At 38.6% G+C, this 14654-nt stretch overlaps 1 protein-coding gene across 1 annotated transcript; it reads right to left on the reverse strand.

The window, feature by feature from the left end:
* Positions 1-942: 942 nt before the first annotated feature.
* nup155 (nucleoporin 155) lies at positions 943-14277 on the reverse strand. Its single transcript, XM_055040542.1, has 34 exons — positions 14142-14277; positions 13783-13950; positions 12868-13005; positions 12671-12767; positions 12475-12545; positions 12301-12393; positions 11824-12087; positions 11656-11729; positions 10811-10902; positions 10626-10723; positions 10378-10545; positions 10193-10293; positions 9717-9887; positions 9525-9635; positions 9276-9370; positions 9099-9184; positions 8771-8912; positions 8596-8662; positions 8123-8238; positions 6542-6645; positions 6258-6391; positions 5933-6124; positions 5582-5720; positions 5376-5511; positions 5142-5295; positions 4927-5031; positions 4521-4675; positions 4286-4415; positions 4081-4194; positions 3208-3328; positions 3009-3119; positions 2574-2710; positions 2372-2478; positions 943-1952 (listed from the first exon to the last, which is right to left on the reverse strand). Exons 2-34 carry the CDS (start codon positions 13922-13924, stop codon positions 1814-1816), a joined length of 4104 nt encoding a protein of 1367 aa, XP_054896517.1. The 5' UTR covers positions 13925-13950; positions 14142-14277; the 3' UTR covers positions 943-1813.
* Between the last annotated feature and the right edge of the window lie 377 nt (positions 14278-14654).

Raw genomic sequence — 14654 nt, forward strand, 5'->3', positions numbered from 1 at the left:
GGAAATGTCAAACGAGATGTCCAAGGGGCTACAGTTAAGTTCAAGAATATTCATACACTGTGTTGTGTTAGGTTTAAAGTAATGTTTTAATATTTACCAAACTGTTTATTCTGACTAGAAGTAACATTTATATTTTTGATTGATCCAGCTAGTTAAAAGTGACTGAGGATCTGTGGACAGACCCAGGTTTTCCATCCTCAAGGACTCAATGGAGCTCCAACCCACACAAATCATCAAAACAGAAGAACCATGCATAATTTGGGTAGACATTATCAGAAGGGTTTGTTTGATATAATGCCATTAATTTCAGATTAAGTTCAATAACTGTTGATGTAGATCAAACTGAATTTAAAGTTTTTAATGGACTAAGATGGTGGTGTAATGACTGTTTTAACATTTTTGGGCAACTAATAGAATTAAAAACCCTACTATTGATGGATATAACGTGTGATGTGGCTGATAAGTGCATCACTTTAACAATCACGTTAAATATGGAAACTATGAGATTTATTAAGACTTTCATCCTTTAAAATATTTTAAAAAAAACATCTCTACTTAACTAGATATGGTAAATAATGAAGCAAATGACTTTAGACTTTGTATGAACCATGCTAAGAATTTATTGTACCTTTCTGTTAATACTTTCATACAGGATATATTTAATCCTTTGTCATTTTAAGAAAATGCTAGTGGAAAAGCTAAATTTCATATACTGTAAATTGTATTCTGTCCATATTACTTGTAAACAAATCAAATGGTCATTAGTTCGTATCTTCATTGCACTCCACATTAAATATGTTAAAGGTGGAAAATAATCTCAAGTCTCAATTCTGCATATATTTAATCTCTACGAAAGTTTAAAGATTATATCAAAGCCTGGATTTCTGAAAAGTTAGAAATTAAACATTGTTTTGACCCCAATGAAACTGCAATTTATGTCCACACAGCAACAAAATTAGTTTATTTTCCATGAGAATACAAATTAACCATAATTATGCACCAGAGTGCAGCTAATTGGAGATTGACACCAATTAGCACCTTGTTAGTTATTACAGTAGGAAGTCCTGAGTGAGGTTTCAAATCAAAGATAATTACATTGCATGACCAGTGTCACATTAAGGAGCAACCTGATGCCCTTCACATCTAATTACTCCAGTGACTCAACATAAGGTCATGCTATAATGAGAATAGATCCACAAAAGTCACAAGTTAGATTTTTTTTCTAAAAATGTTTTATTAGCCTGCCCAAATCTAGATCTGATTTTTTTTAGTGTAGGTGAAATTATGAACAGCACCAAGTCAGAGTCAGAAAAACTCTTATACATAATGGCACAGTTTTAATATCCAAACAATCATTTTCTGTTAACCCACAGATTTGCAAGAGGTTTTGCAAAGATAATGTTAAAGCCAAGGTAGGTACATAAATACAAAATAAACTGGTAAAACAGACAAAACATTGTGCTGTGATGCTTGAATTGACTTTGTCCCAAAATGAGGCTCAAATTGAGCTAGTTTTTAATATATCCAACAGATTTCATGAGTTTTTAATAAACACATTATTGAAAGTCCCTCTATTTATAGATATTAAACAGCTATTTGCATTAAACAATGCAAATTACAAGCAATCTTATCAAAACTGCACAATATTCAAACTAACAAAAAAGGTAGAAAATAAGTTATAAAACTTGTCACTTTGCCAGTCTCTCATCAGAACAAATTCCAACAAATACGATGCCAGGTCTCTTTGTTTAAGGCCAGCAGGGTACCAGTCAGTGGTCAGCCAATTGTTTATTGATAAAGAATGTGGCTCCTGTCAATGGAGTTTCTCCAGCTTGGCCTGCAGGGACTTGAAGTTGCCGATTATTTGCTGAAGGGCCGAGTTTGGACTTAAAGACTGCAGCTCCACCAGATATCCGCAGATGTTGTCGAGGCAAACGTTGGTGAATCGGCGCCTGGGAAATATTACACAACATTAACAGCAGCCTGATGATACAGATTTATCGTCATTGGTTGTCGGACTTTTTCACAAATCTCTATGATGCGTAGTTATTTACCCAATGCTGGCTCAACCACAAAATTACAACATCTATACATGAAGTGTGCGGATTTGTGAAAATTTTTACAAAGACTTCAAAATTTATTTTATTTGTTGTTCTATTTATTTTGGATATTTTAAATTTCTTCCAGGTCTAGGGTTAAATGTTCATTAGAATTTTACGTTTGCTAATCTTTTATAATGTGCTCTTGCATTATTATTTTGCCATTACCATTGTATTACTTAAAAAATGGTCTCAAAACAACATCATTATTTATCGCAATAACATCGTCTAGCAAAATTTGTTATCGCGACAGGCCTAGTGATAGTGCTAACCTGTCATATGTTGCCACTCTGCTGGGGTCGTCCACATATCCTGAGAGAAGCACATGAATACACTCCACCAAATGTAGAGGTTTCCTCAACCGAAGCCAGCAGGGATCCTAGGTAACAGCAGATCAAATTATTTAGTGAGGAGCATTATATTATCCATTCATGTTCAAAACAAAATCTAAACATCGGAACTGAAGGGAAATACCCGGGATTTGAAGAGCTGATCATAAACCTCCAGAAGTCGTGGCAGCTGTACTCCGATCTCCAGCATCGTAAATGTCACGAATCCCACATCCCAGTTCAGTCGGCACACTTCCTGCTCCAGAAACTTTACAAGAAACTCTGCAACCATAACATCATTCCTCGTTAACACGGCACACTCATCATGTTGGTACCTGGGGAAAGAACTGATTATGTCCCAAAACCAAAGGCAATCTACCTCGAATCTACGTCTCCACAGACATGACATGTTTGAACAGGCTGCTTGTAAAATGTGGAAAATTAAAGAGCACGAGCAGCTGTTTGGTTAAACAGACCTGTGCCTCAGGGACACGCTCACTTAAAGCATGCAGAAAGGATGCCTAATTATAATACTAAATTGCAAACAACAATCCTGAAACTGAACATGATTGAAACATACCCAGAGGAAAGTATCTAGGTGTTCCAGCATAAATCTTCCCCAGTGTAACCAGTTTCAGATTGAGGGACCTCATCCTGTCTGCTGGACTCATGGCCACACTGTCGCTCAGCTCTGCAAGAAAAAACACCCAAAGAGTAAGGGACATGTGTTGAATAGAAGCAAAGATGAAATATTACACAGAGTTTTGATTTTAATTCACCTTTCTCCAAGATCTCCTGCCATAGTGAGTGGACCAGTATTTGGTCAGAGTGTCCTGCACAGTGAATTATGGCCAGCTTGCACTCAGACAGCTTATAATGGTCAGCAAACTCTCCGTAGAGCTGTGTGGCAGAAAAAAAAATTCATAATTTTGCATTCCACAAAACATTTATACACTTTTCCCACAGTAAAATTTAAGCACTTTCCAGATACAATTTGAAACTGTAAGGTGAATTAAAATACAGCACAATTTTATGTTTTGAAACGTCTCCATCAGACCTAACTGGTCCAGGAACAAAATATCAATAAAAATAATTTTAAAAATTTCCCAATTTCAATAACTTTAACATATCAAATAAGACGATCAATAAGTCTTCAAACCATTAGAAATAATAAATACATTGGAACAATCCAAATAAACTGTGTTCAGGTGAATGACCTTTCTGCTCACATTAAATGCTTAAATACAATGTACAAAGAAAGGAACAAAAGCAACAATGAAATGTTCACACAAAGTTTTCTGGCATTTAGCAAACAAGTTATTTTTTGTAATTTTAACTGACCTGAAACAACAGAAAAGTTTAAATGAACTTCACACAGTGAGAAAATAAATCTATTTTATTAGGTGTATGAAAATATCTGGTTTCAAGTATAAATTTTCAAGTTTAGGCTTTTAATCAAATGTTAGATTGCACTTCATTAGAGAACTGTGCCATTATAATATTAAGCACTTTCAAGGAAATTACACAGAAATCAAGCACCATCCAAACATTGAAACCAGCTAATTGAAATTCAAGCATTAAAGGATTTTAAGCGCCTATGTGAACCCTGCAACAAACACTAAAAATAGTATTTCTCTGATGTTTGGAGGTACCTTTGTAATGTCCATAAGCTCAGAGTCCAGTTGTGAAATGGCGCTTTTCACTGAGGGATGATTGGAGTACTGCCTCATCAGGGTTTCCTGGATCTGCAGTTGAATGCGGACAAGCTGGAAGAAAGTGGAACATGCAAACATTAAAGAAGTGCCTGAAGTAATCTCAGGTTAGGACCCCTCTTGGTTTTCAGTCAGGCTGACGTACCTCCATCTTTTCCTCCAGTTCGTGAAGAAATTCTCCATCAGAAGCCTGAGCAGAGATGCAGGAGGAACTCTTTGCAGACAGGATGGCTCGAGCGATGTACTCCAGACGCTGCTTTAGGGAGATCTCAGTGCTGCAACATTCAAGAGAAAGTAAAAAAAAAAAAAAAATTGTTACAAAAGAACTTGATGTGAAAAAAGAAAATCCAGGTAAAACTTTTCTCCTGTTCTGCTCAGACCTGTGCATGTCAGCGAGGCGGGCCAAGACGTGAGCTGCTTTGCCAAAGTTGCGATTTTTCTCGTAGTAGCGCCACAACAGGTCCATGTTGGGAACCTTGCTCTGGTCCTGTTTTATTATATGCATCAGGTGTTCTTCAAGATAAGGAGAATTCACCTGGGAAACAGAAGTTAAAAAAAGTTCAAGATCAATGGGGATTTTAAAAGAATAAATGTTACAAATTGCCATCTTCTGTTTGGATAATTTATGAACATTTTTTTTCTCTTCAGAAATTCAGTTCTATCTCACTTTAGACACAAAACAAGTCTGTAAGAAAATCCCCTCAGTCCTAAAAAAGTGCATTTTGAGAAAAACTAGCACCGATTCAAAGAGAAACTACTAGTGATGCAGGGACATAGTAGTGTTACCTCCAGCAGCTTGTCCGTCAGGTCAGCCTGGATCAGCCAGTTGTACAGGGCGATGTGAAACAGCTCGTCCTGAGACCTCTGGGCCAAGCCAAGCATCTGCTCAAACTACAGGACAGTGACAGATTCTCATTACAAATGCAGATCATTTACATAAGGATGAAGGGAAGTGAGCAGCTGACGTCTGTTCCCTTTTTTTGTTTTTGTTTTAAACTCACATGTGCAGTAGCTTCTTCGTTGCTTAGCATGTTGGGATCGGAGGTCATGACGGGGGGTCCGGGCTGCTTGGGAACGCTTGGCGACTGAGGAGCAGCTTTGCTCTGGTTCACCAGCTCCTGCATGGTGTCTGTGATGCACTTATAACAAGAAAGTCTGGAAAATAAGAGGAAGCTAGTTTGTGACAACAGCCAGCCCAGATAGAGAACTGTAGAGTTGTTCCTTTGTGGTCTTACCTTTCCTGGAAGGCCTGCAGCCCCACCTTGTCCTCCTCAGGCTCTCCATTTTTATAGAAGTGGGGTCCTAGCCTCTGTGGATCCTTTTTGTCTGCTGCTGTGAGGCACAACTCAAGAACTCCTTCATAGAAACGCACTGAAATGACAAAAAGCATTAGCAAGCTGAATGCTACAAACAGAAAATGTGGCAGTGAAATCCACGACACCTTGTCTGTACTGGGAACAAACAAGCGGCAGGTCTGTATGTTGGCTGATCTGTTGGTAGAGCTGCAGAGACTCTCTCAGCGTTCGCTCCTTCTCCACTTTGTTCTGGATTTGCTTCGAGCTCTGCAGCAACTCGTTGGCCTAAGAACAGGAAAATATACGGTCAACAAGACTTTGGTTTTGAATTAAATCATTGATTATTTAAATCCTGATTTAAATAATTGTTGGTTGCAGCAATAAAGAGCACACTGGTCAGGTTTCACTGCTTTGTGTTGGTCCATCACTTAAATGAAACACATGGACAACTGTGACTGTAATGCAACATAATAAGAAGACGCATTTGCTGTTCGTACCTTTGAGCAAACGCTGTCATCAGTGCTGTACAGCAGCGGACAGAGGTCTCGGAGGTGATTGCTGATGGCGTCCACGGAGGCGTTGTCTTTAATATAGACATTAATAAGCCCTGTGACCAGAGCTCCAGATAACTCCTTGCCTCTGGTCACTACATCCTTAAAACATGCCCCCTTCATTTGCTCTTGAAACTCCTGTGAATACAAAAATGGCACCAAGCACAAATGAAGCAGCAGAGCTTCTTTTTTTTTTTTTTTCTTTTTGGCTCAAAGCATGGAAATAAGAGACATCTGCTTAGAATAGACAAGTATTCATGCTCACAAGTACCTTTGGCAGCTCAGACATAATGAGGCTGAAGTGGTGATCGCAGAGGAGTTTCCAAAGTGCCAGAGTTTGGTAAGAGCGATACACAAGCTGCTGGATCCCCTGGAGAGATGCTTTCTCGTAGACCTGAGCATTAGCTGAAGAACGATATGGACATTAATCTTGAGTAAGAGAAGAACTAAAAAGCAAACTCATTAGTGTTCAGTGAACAGTGGTGACTACAAAGTAAATACGTCTTTCCTTTGTGGCCTTTATATGAAAAGACAGATGGAAGTGCTGAAACTCACTGTGATATTTCCTCTGGAGCTCCTGTTGCACCTGCTGGGAGCTGGCTCCGTCAGGGCGCATAAATCCCAGCAGCCTTTGCTGCAGGTTGGCGGGGGAGCTGAAGCTAACGAGGGCCAGAACAGAAGGAAACTCATTTAAGTTGAAAAGGAGGCAAGAGAGATAAAGAGAAGAAAGTTCAGTTTCCAGATCAGAAAGCCCATGTAAATCAAATATTCTCAAATATTCTAGATATTTTTTAATTGCTTTGATTGATACAATATTGTTAAATATTGCAATGATGAATCCAGTTAGGGTTTTTCCCAACACTCTCGCCACTGTTTTTGAGTTTATAGCATCTTTGTCATAAAAATTTGGAAGATATATTGAGCGCATTGCATTTGAAATATAATACCCTACCAAATATTGTATTCAGCAATGCTTTGCAATATCAATCATAAATATACTTTGTTGCACAAGAAAAGCAATTGTAATCTAAAGAGTTCTTCAGGTATTATGCTCTCCAATTCCAGTGTCTAATGAGTGCAGTCAGCTCCAGGAAAAGCAGTGCAACCAGCATCCTGCAGCTGCTTTTCTAATGCACCCAGTTTGATTCATACATCTTTCAAATCTCTGAACTTGTTTTTCTTCTGATTAAAACTCAGATGGGCAGAAATAGAAAGCGAAATAATTCTGACAACTATTCTGTATATTTAGTCCAAACTGCCCAGCTCATCTGCCTCCCCAGATGGATTTCTCTTTTTAAAATCCCATCTGAGGAGGAGCTGGATGCTGAATGTTGCTGCTGATGAGCACTAATGATGTGCTGGTAACCAGGCTCCAGTAGCTAAAATGAAAAAGGCCTGCAGCTTTATTCTAGCAAAGCAAACCCTCACTGCAGGGCTTCTTATCATCAAGTTCCTCCACATTTCTCAAGTTGAACCTCCAATGTCTATGTTTTTCCATGCAGTTTTTATAATGCTGGAGACATTTGAATAAATAGCTGCATCTTCTAAACACAACTAATTAATTATGTTGCAATTAATTCTGTTGTTTCGTAAAGAATCATTTGAGACTTTTGATTATACACCATAACCTTGATATCTGTATTTAAGCATGGTGTACCACCATTTTTATTGGCTCTACATTTATGGTTTCCTAGAAAATAAAGCTAAACAAAAATCAATGCATTATTTGACATTTAAAAAGAAGGTCTGGCTTAAACATAATTTCTCCTAAAACCCAGAAGAATTGTTGCATCAATTTAGGTTCTAATGGGGAACCAAATATTATGAATTTGATTGAAATGTAAATCACAGTGAAAAACTCTATTTTTCCAAAATTTTCATTTTTATCTTTTAGATAAGAGAATTGTGATTAAATATCTGGTAATAAAAACTGTGTACATAAATTAGACTTAGATAAAAATGTAGGTGTAGCTTTACTTTTTGGTGATTGAACTTAAAAATAATGGATGCATTTTTTTATTTACACTAAAATTGACAAATATAAAATGACTGTTTATCATTAAATAAGTGAAGTAGATTCAGCTGTCAAAACAAAAACATTGTTCTGATGAAGCACTTTCAGGAAAAGGTTCTTACCTTGCAGCACCAAGAGAAGACGGGCTGAGCTGAGAGTTTTTATCAAGGAACTCCTGCAAACCTCTGAGCTGCAGGAGGATGGCTTCAAGCTCAAAAGAGTCTACTGTGCTTTCCAACTGTGAGCACAACAAATAAAGAATAAATAAAAATCACACAATTTGGCGGTATGTACTGTAAGAATGACGAAACAATATAAAGTATTTAAAAAGACAGTGTTCTAAAAACTAAATATATTAATAACCAAATAGGCTACTTCAGTACAGATGTGTATTACAACAGAACCCAATCATTTCCTTTAATCATATTTTGAAATATACTAAAACTGATAGATGCTTCAAAAATCCCAGAAGATCATAGACTTATACAGAATGTCAAATACTTGCATGATGCCATCAGAAATCTCTATGGCCCAATGTTAGATAATTAATCTTCAGAATAATGGCTGTGCATGAACACAATGCCATTGTACTTACAATGCTGACAGTCTGATTTCCGTTGCTCATGGTTTTCTCAAATGCAAGGCTTCCATCCCAAAGATTTCTGTTAGCGTTGAAGGAGACATATTTAGAGGTCAACACAGGCAAACATCAGCATTGAGAGCTCTACGTAAGATATGCAGGTTTGGATGAGAAAATCATGTAGAATTACCCAAGAATGCGAGCAAAGTAGATGCAAATGCCGTTGTGTTTTCCGGAGAAAATCACCTCAGGACCAGCCGACATCGGAGTGATGGGTGCAGACCCAGACTGCATCGGTGCAAATGGTGTTGCAAACGCAGGAGGCACCACACCTGAAACAGGTAATGAACATAAATTAAAAAATAAATGATGTCCTTTTCATAGTGTGAATGGGGTTTTAAATTTTATGACTACAGTTTTATTTTATTATGACATGCTCATTTATTGCAGGGACAATTTATCACCCAGCACAACATGATATTGCAACAGATCTATCTCCAACAAATCTTTACACTGACCCGGTGCTGGAGAGCTCATCACAGGCCCAACAGTACTGGGTGTTGCCATGGCAGCAGGAAATCTCATCTGTGCTTCTCCTCCGTATCTAATCCCAACACATAAAAGAAAGAATCGTCTTTAGTTCGCACATAATGCGAACAACCATGGCTATGCAAGGGCAAGAATCATCATCTGACCTGAAGAAAGCTCTAGTGGCCCACTGGGAGACCTCTCTGTCGCAGGCAGCGTTGGAACAAGCCAGGATGAGTGCTGTAGCACAGGCCTGCTCCTCCTGAACAAAACAAGACAAATATGTAGGTGTGTGAATTTAATAATTGCAAAAAGTTTGCTGATTTTAACATGTTGCTTAGATCTGTGCATAACACAGGTTCAAAACAACACATCAAGGTTCTTTAAGCACCAACAGCAGCAGAAAAGCACTTTACCCTGTGCAGCTTGAAGAAGCGCTCAATATCCTCACTTTCTCCTGCAGCGCAGCTGACCAGGAGGTGGCGCAGCTGATCAACCGGACGCAGTTTCTGAAAGATGTGGCTTCCCTGAAAGGTAGAAAGAGTTTAGAAGAAATTCTTAAACTAAGATTCAACTTTAAAGTGATGAAGAGTGACTGCGTTTTGAACCTTTGCAGAGAGAAGGACGAATTTCTGCGCGGGAATGTTGTGCTGTTGGACAACCACAGGTGAATCTGTGACGGGGATATGCTCCTTGTTGAGAGGAGTAAAAATCTTGGGAGGCTTCTCATCGTTAAGGGCACAAAGAGCCCAAGAATGTCCATCAACATTAGACATCATCTGCAATAAAATGTACCAGAAAATTTATTGGAAGCATTTTTTGTAGCCAACAAGTAGCTTCTGTTACATTAATAATATTTTCACACATTTCACCTTAAAAGCAGCAGCTGAATCACTGAAGACCCACAATGAATACAAAACATGGTGAGTAAATAACTTCTTAAAATCTGATTGTTAATAAGTGGTTTTCCTTTATCCTGGATAAATACAGGTTAAATAAATTATAAATGTAGCTAGAATGTATCCAATACATACAAGTCTCCTTATTTGGATATTCTAACTTCTAATTGTTTGTTATATGTAACCTGAGTTTCCATCAGGGGTTTCTTGAAGGGAAAGGAGTCGTGGTTGATGCACCACAGAATATCACTGTCCTCTGTCTCCGAAGCAGCAAGGAGGAGAACACCTGCAGCATTTAATTTTATATCAGCAGCAGTAACAGAAATCAGACAAACATAGCTAAATTTGGGAATCACATTTGGTCTCCAACCTTTGCTGTGCAGAGCTTTGTGGACTTTGGAGGGCTTCTGCAGAGTGGAGGAGGCGGAAAAACCCGGCGGCAGCCGAACATGGATCAACGACAGCAGACTCGGGCGAACGGCAATGTGCTTCTGGTGCTGAGGTGCAAAAGGCGCGGTGGTGAAGTACAGGCGCACACCTGCAAAGAACAAAACAACAAAGTTACTGCAAACGTCCACGAAAAAAATAAAGATCTGTCTCCTTGCATCAAATCTTTACCTGCATGAGTAACGGCAAGCAGGTGGCAATCCGAGGACTCTGATCTGTCAATGACTGAGATTTGGACGATGGGTTTGAAGACCGAACGATCAATTGTCCTAAAAACAAAGTTGTACAAAAACGTTGGTCAGAATGTGAGAGGACTGATCGACGCAAAAGGAACAAACCTGCACACCCCAACATACCGAGCAATGTTTCCTGCAGCCGCTATGATGGAGCTCTGCGACATTGTCGCTACCCGACTCATCCCTTGGCCATCAGCACCCAGATCATACACCTAAAAAAATAGAGAAATATTTTAGCTCACTGTAGAATTTTCACAACCTTTTTGTGAAGGTCATAATCCAAATAACTAGAAGTTATTTAACACAACTCTGGAGAAACGTTTTATGGACAATTTCCAAAATGATGAGAGCGATGTTTGGAGTTGTTGAGGCGATTCTTTAAAACCTACCAACAGCAAACAACATGTGGATTACTTGAAGTTGCATCCTTTTTGACCTCAAAGTGTAAAAGCTTGAAGGCCTTCTAACTTCAATGCTTTGGAGCGCAACACCAAAATAATTCATTGAAATACCATAATAAACATTCAGAATCCTGTGAAAAAAATCTTGGCTAATACAAGATTTTTATTACTGAGGAAGAGATTTAAAATCCTTTTAAGCATCTAATTTTCAAATAAATGTTCACTTTTCCCATAATTTTATCCTTTCACATAGTTTCATTATCTTTAGACGCCCATCTTACTCCCTTTCAGAACAAAATTCTTATTTAAATGAAAAGAACTTCACATCTAAATCTGCAAGAGGTGAATTACAAACACACACCAAAACTAGTTTTGAAATGGAATAAGAAGGTCAGCATTAACCCTCCAGAAATCTATTGTAAATTTAAACCTGTGCTCCCAATTCTTCTTTTTAAAAATCACTGAAATTATTTGCCTCAATCTGAAATCAGAACAGCTGAAAAGCGTCTTTCACAGCTCAAAATATGTGTGTGTGTAACCTTCTGATCAGAACTGCAGTCATACCTGTAGGACGTCTTTCTCAGAGCGAGTGAAGAGTGTGTTGCGAGAGTTATCGATTGCAATCTGCACAATGGGATCTGCGGCGAACGGAGCCGAAAACAGAATCATCAAACAGGAACGTTTGACTGCCAAAAGCTTCATTTCATGTGAAAATGTGTTCCTTCCTCTCACCATCTTCAGAAAAAGAAAACTGGAGCACAGAGGGAATGAGGAATGACAAAGAGCTTTTGGAGTGGTTAATTTTTCTGCAGCGTTGGCTGAGCCAACCCGCCTCTGCCTGGTAAGCGATCTCATAGAGACAACCGTCCTTTCCTGCCATGAAGATGCGTCCCAGATCCGTAGAGGTGATGGACAGGATGTAGGTGTTGTCTGTCGGGATTGAGAAAAGGGGGTCTGGTAGAAGCTGCATCCCACCAGACATGCTGTCATTTAATGCTGTAAAAGATGCAAACACAAAAATGTTTAATATGTTACCCTGGTTTTATTTAAGGTAGTTTGACCAAATATGAATAAAAATAGGCACCAATATTAAGCTTCTGGCTGTATTTTTAAAGGTTTTTAAAGGCATACCTGAGGGTATAACTTATACAAATAACACTCAGAAACATAAAGAAAAATTCAATTATTCAATAAACAGGACAAACTTACCAGCTTGGCTCTTGGGGAAACTCAGTCCAAGGATCACTACATCCACAGATGTGGCTAAAACCAGAAGGTAGTGGATATGTGGCTGTAAAATCCCTGAGAAGACAAAGGAAAGAGATATAATACACAAATAAAAAAAGCAAGAAAAATACAGATACAAAAACATTTTGCCCTTACCTTGTTTTGGTTTAACAAGACCCACAGCTAGAATCGTTTCAATTAGGCCATCAAAGTAGGCCACATCTCCCCTATAAATATCACAAGAAAAGACAAACATTATAAATAAAGGCTCAAATGAAATTGGTGAGGACCAATAATCTAAGTCATCAAGCTTTGAGAAACATTTCAAATGACTGTGTCTAATAATACCAACCCGTCTTCGTAATTCCACATGAAGATATCATTGTCGATTGTGAGCCACGCTCGAGAGATCTCAGGAAAAACTCCCATCATGCAATTAAACTGCATATCTATAAGACAGTTAAGCTGAAAATCGAAAAGGAGAAAACAAAACATGCTTTTCTGGTACAAAACTGCAGGATAACCATTCCTAAATGACTGAAAGGATACGGCTGAACTGTTCCACCAGCTCAGGCGGCAGTGGGACTCTTCTGACTGCGCTGAGTTCTGGGAGGTTTGGTACGCTGAGCAGGCCGGGTCCCTGGAGAGGGTAGTCCATGTCCGACACTCCAGAGATGGACGGCATGTCTGTTAATGGATAAATAAAATTAAGAAATGGCTCAGAGTGTGTATAATTTGATTTCTCAGCTCAAACATAAACAAAGCTGCACAATGTATTGCAAAGGAATGCTTGAACAAAATTATTGGTTGGATATTATCCTGTATACTAATATTATTTCTGTTCTGCAGAACACACTGTAAAAGAAGAATCAGAAAAATAGGGATTATCATAATAAATGAGGCCAAATGCATTATTGAATAGCAGTGTTCATGTGCATGTCACCAAAAATGCCTTCCAAATACAGAATAGCTAGTCATTTGCAAGATTGCACAAGTTGTTTTTGTGGTGACTGCAATTTGCTATGGTGTGCAAAAGGGAGTCTTAAATTTAAATCTACATTTCATGTCTACATGCTGAAATGTTAAGACATTTTGTTCGGCTTCCCAGTCGGATCACAAAACTGATTTCATTAAATTCACTGACAGAGTACTTAAATGCAATGAATGTTGCATTTACAGGATCACACAAATACTTTATGTTTGCAATAATGAATGTATGCAATTCCCTCTCATGTGGAGGGAATTGTTTTCATGTTTTTCATGTTTTCAAATTGCACAGAATCAAACTAATAGTGGAAACAACCAATTTGAGGGGAGATTAACATTTCTTGTATTTAACTGAGCAAATCCTTTCATTTCTAAGAAGTTTAAAAGTAATCCCAATTGATGTGAAGAGGTGTTTCACTTCCCAGACCCGCCCATTTCTCCTATCTTCTGATATTAGGGATAAACATTCAGATTTACTGTGTGACGGGACGCTGAGCAGCTCGGACAGATCAGGAAAGCAGCGGTCATCCTGCAGGTGTCTGTCGATCAACCGGGCAGAGTTATCCAGCGCCTCGGCGAGCGCGGCTGCGGGGCTGCTGGCTCCAGCGACGGACGGCATGGCAGGGAGAACCACCGCGGACTAACCTGGGAGTCAAACAGAGACGAGTCTGAGCAAATTAAAAATATTTTAGGAGTCAAAATACGCCAATGCTAGAAAGTTAATACAGCGCCGGTTAGCTGTCTGCTGGAGTTATGCATGCAGTATGTAGCATACAAGCTAACAACTAGCTAAATGTCAAAAACAAGAGTTCTTAAAAGTTAATGAGTTAGTTTACCAGGATGCAAATGTTCCGCGCGGGCCTGACTTTGTTAACTGAGGCGTTTTGTTGAGTCTATTATGCTGCAAATTTAAACAAAAACACCCGGCATACACACACACACAAGCAACTAACAACCCGCCAACCTCATGCGCGGAAGTTTTCTTCTTTACTTTCTAAATGACTTGCTGTTTGAGATCGAGAAAAGGTGGTGCTGCCACCCACTGGTCTGAACAATCTGACCATTATTTAATGGTAGTTGGCAAGTAATGTTTGGTGCATTACCGCCACCTACTGGAATGGAGTCTGAGCAATCATATTGTTCTAAAATGTGTACTATTCTTCACAGTATTTATAAGAAAAGGTGCAACATAATGTAGGAAAACAATACGAAACATTTATGTGCTGATAGTATTTATCATAGCCAGCAGAGTATTCCTGTATTTGCTAATAGGTTTTTTCTTTATCTCTTCTGAAAAAAAACAAAAAAAACATAGGATTTTCATTGCTTTTTTCACATCTTAAACATTT

The sequence above is a fragment of the Poeciliopsis prolifica genome, unplaced genomic scaffold, assembly GCF_027474105.1.
Source record: "Poeciliopsis prolifica strain line A6 unplaced genomic scaffold, Auburn_PproV2 SCAFFOLD015, whole genome shotgun sequence".
In the NCBI taxonomy this organism is placed as follows: domain Eukaryota; kingdom Metazoa; phylum Chordata; class Actinopteri; order Cyprinodontiformes; family Poeciliidae; genus Poeciliopsis; species Poeciliopsis prolifica.

What these genes read in the sequence shown, in the direction of transcription:
- nup155 (XM_055040542.1), bottom strand. Translation starts at nt 13,924, where the DNA reads ATGCCGTCCGTCGCTGGAGCCAGCAGCCCCGCAGCCGCGCTCGCCGAG. An exon ending in TTTCCCCAAGAGCCAAGCTG is followed by an intron (nt 12,088 to 12,300) that starts GTAAGTTTGTCC and finishes CATCTTTTACAG; the next exon opens with CATTAAATGACAGCATGTCT. An exon ending in CGCCTCGCTGACATGCACAG is followed by an intron (nt 4,416 to 4,520) that starts GTCTGAGCAGAA and finishes TGAATGTTGCAG; the next exon opens with CACTGAGATCTCCCTAAAGC.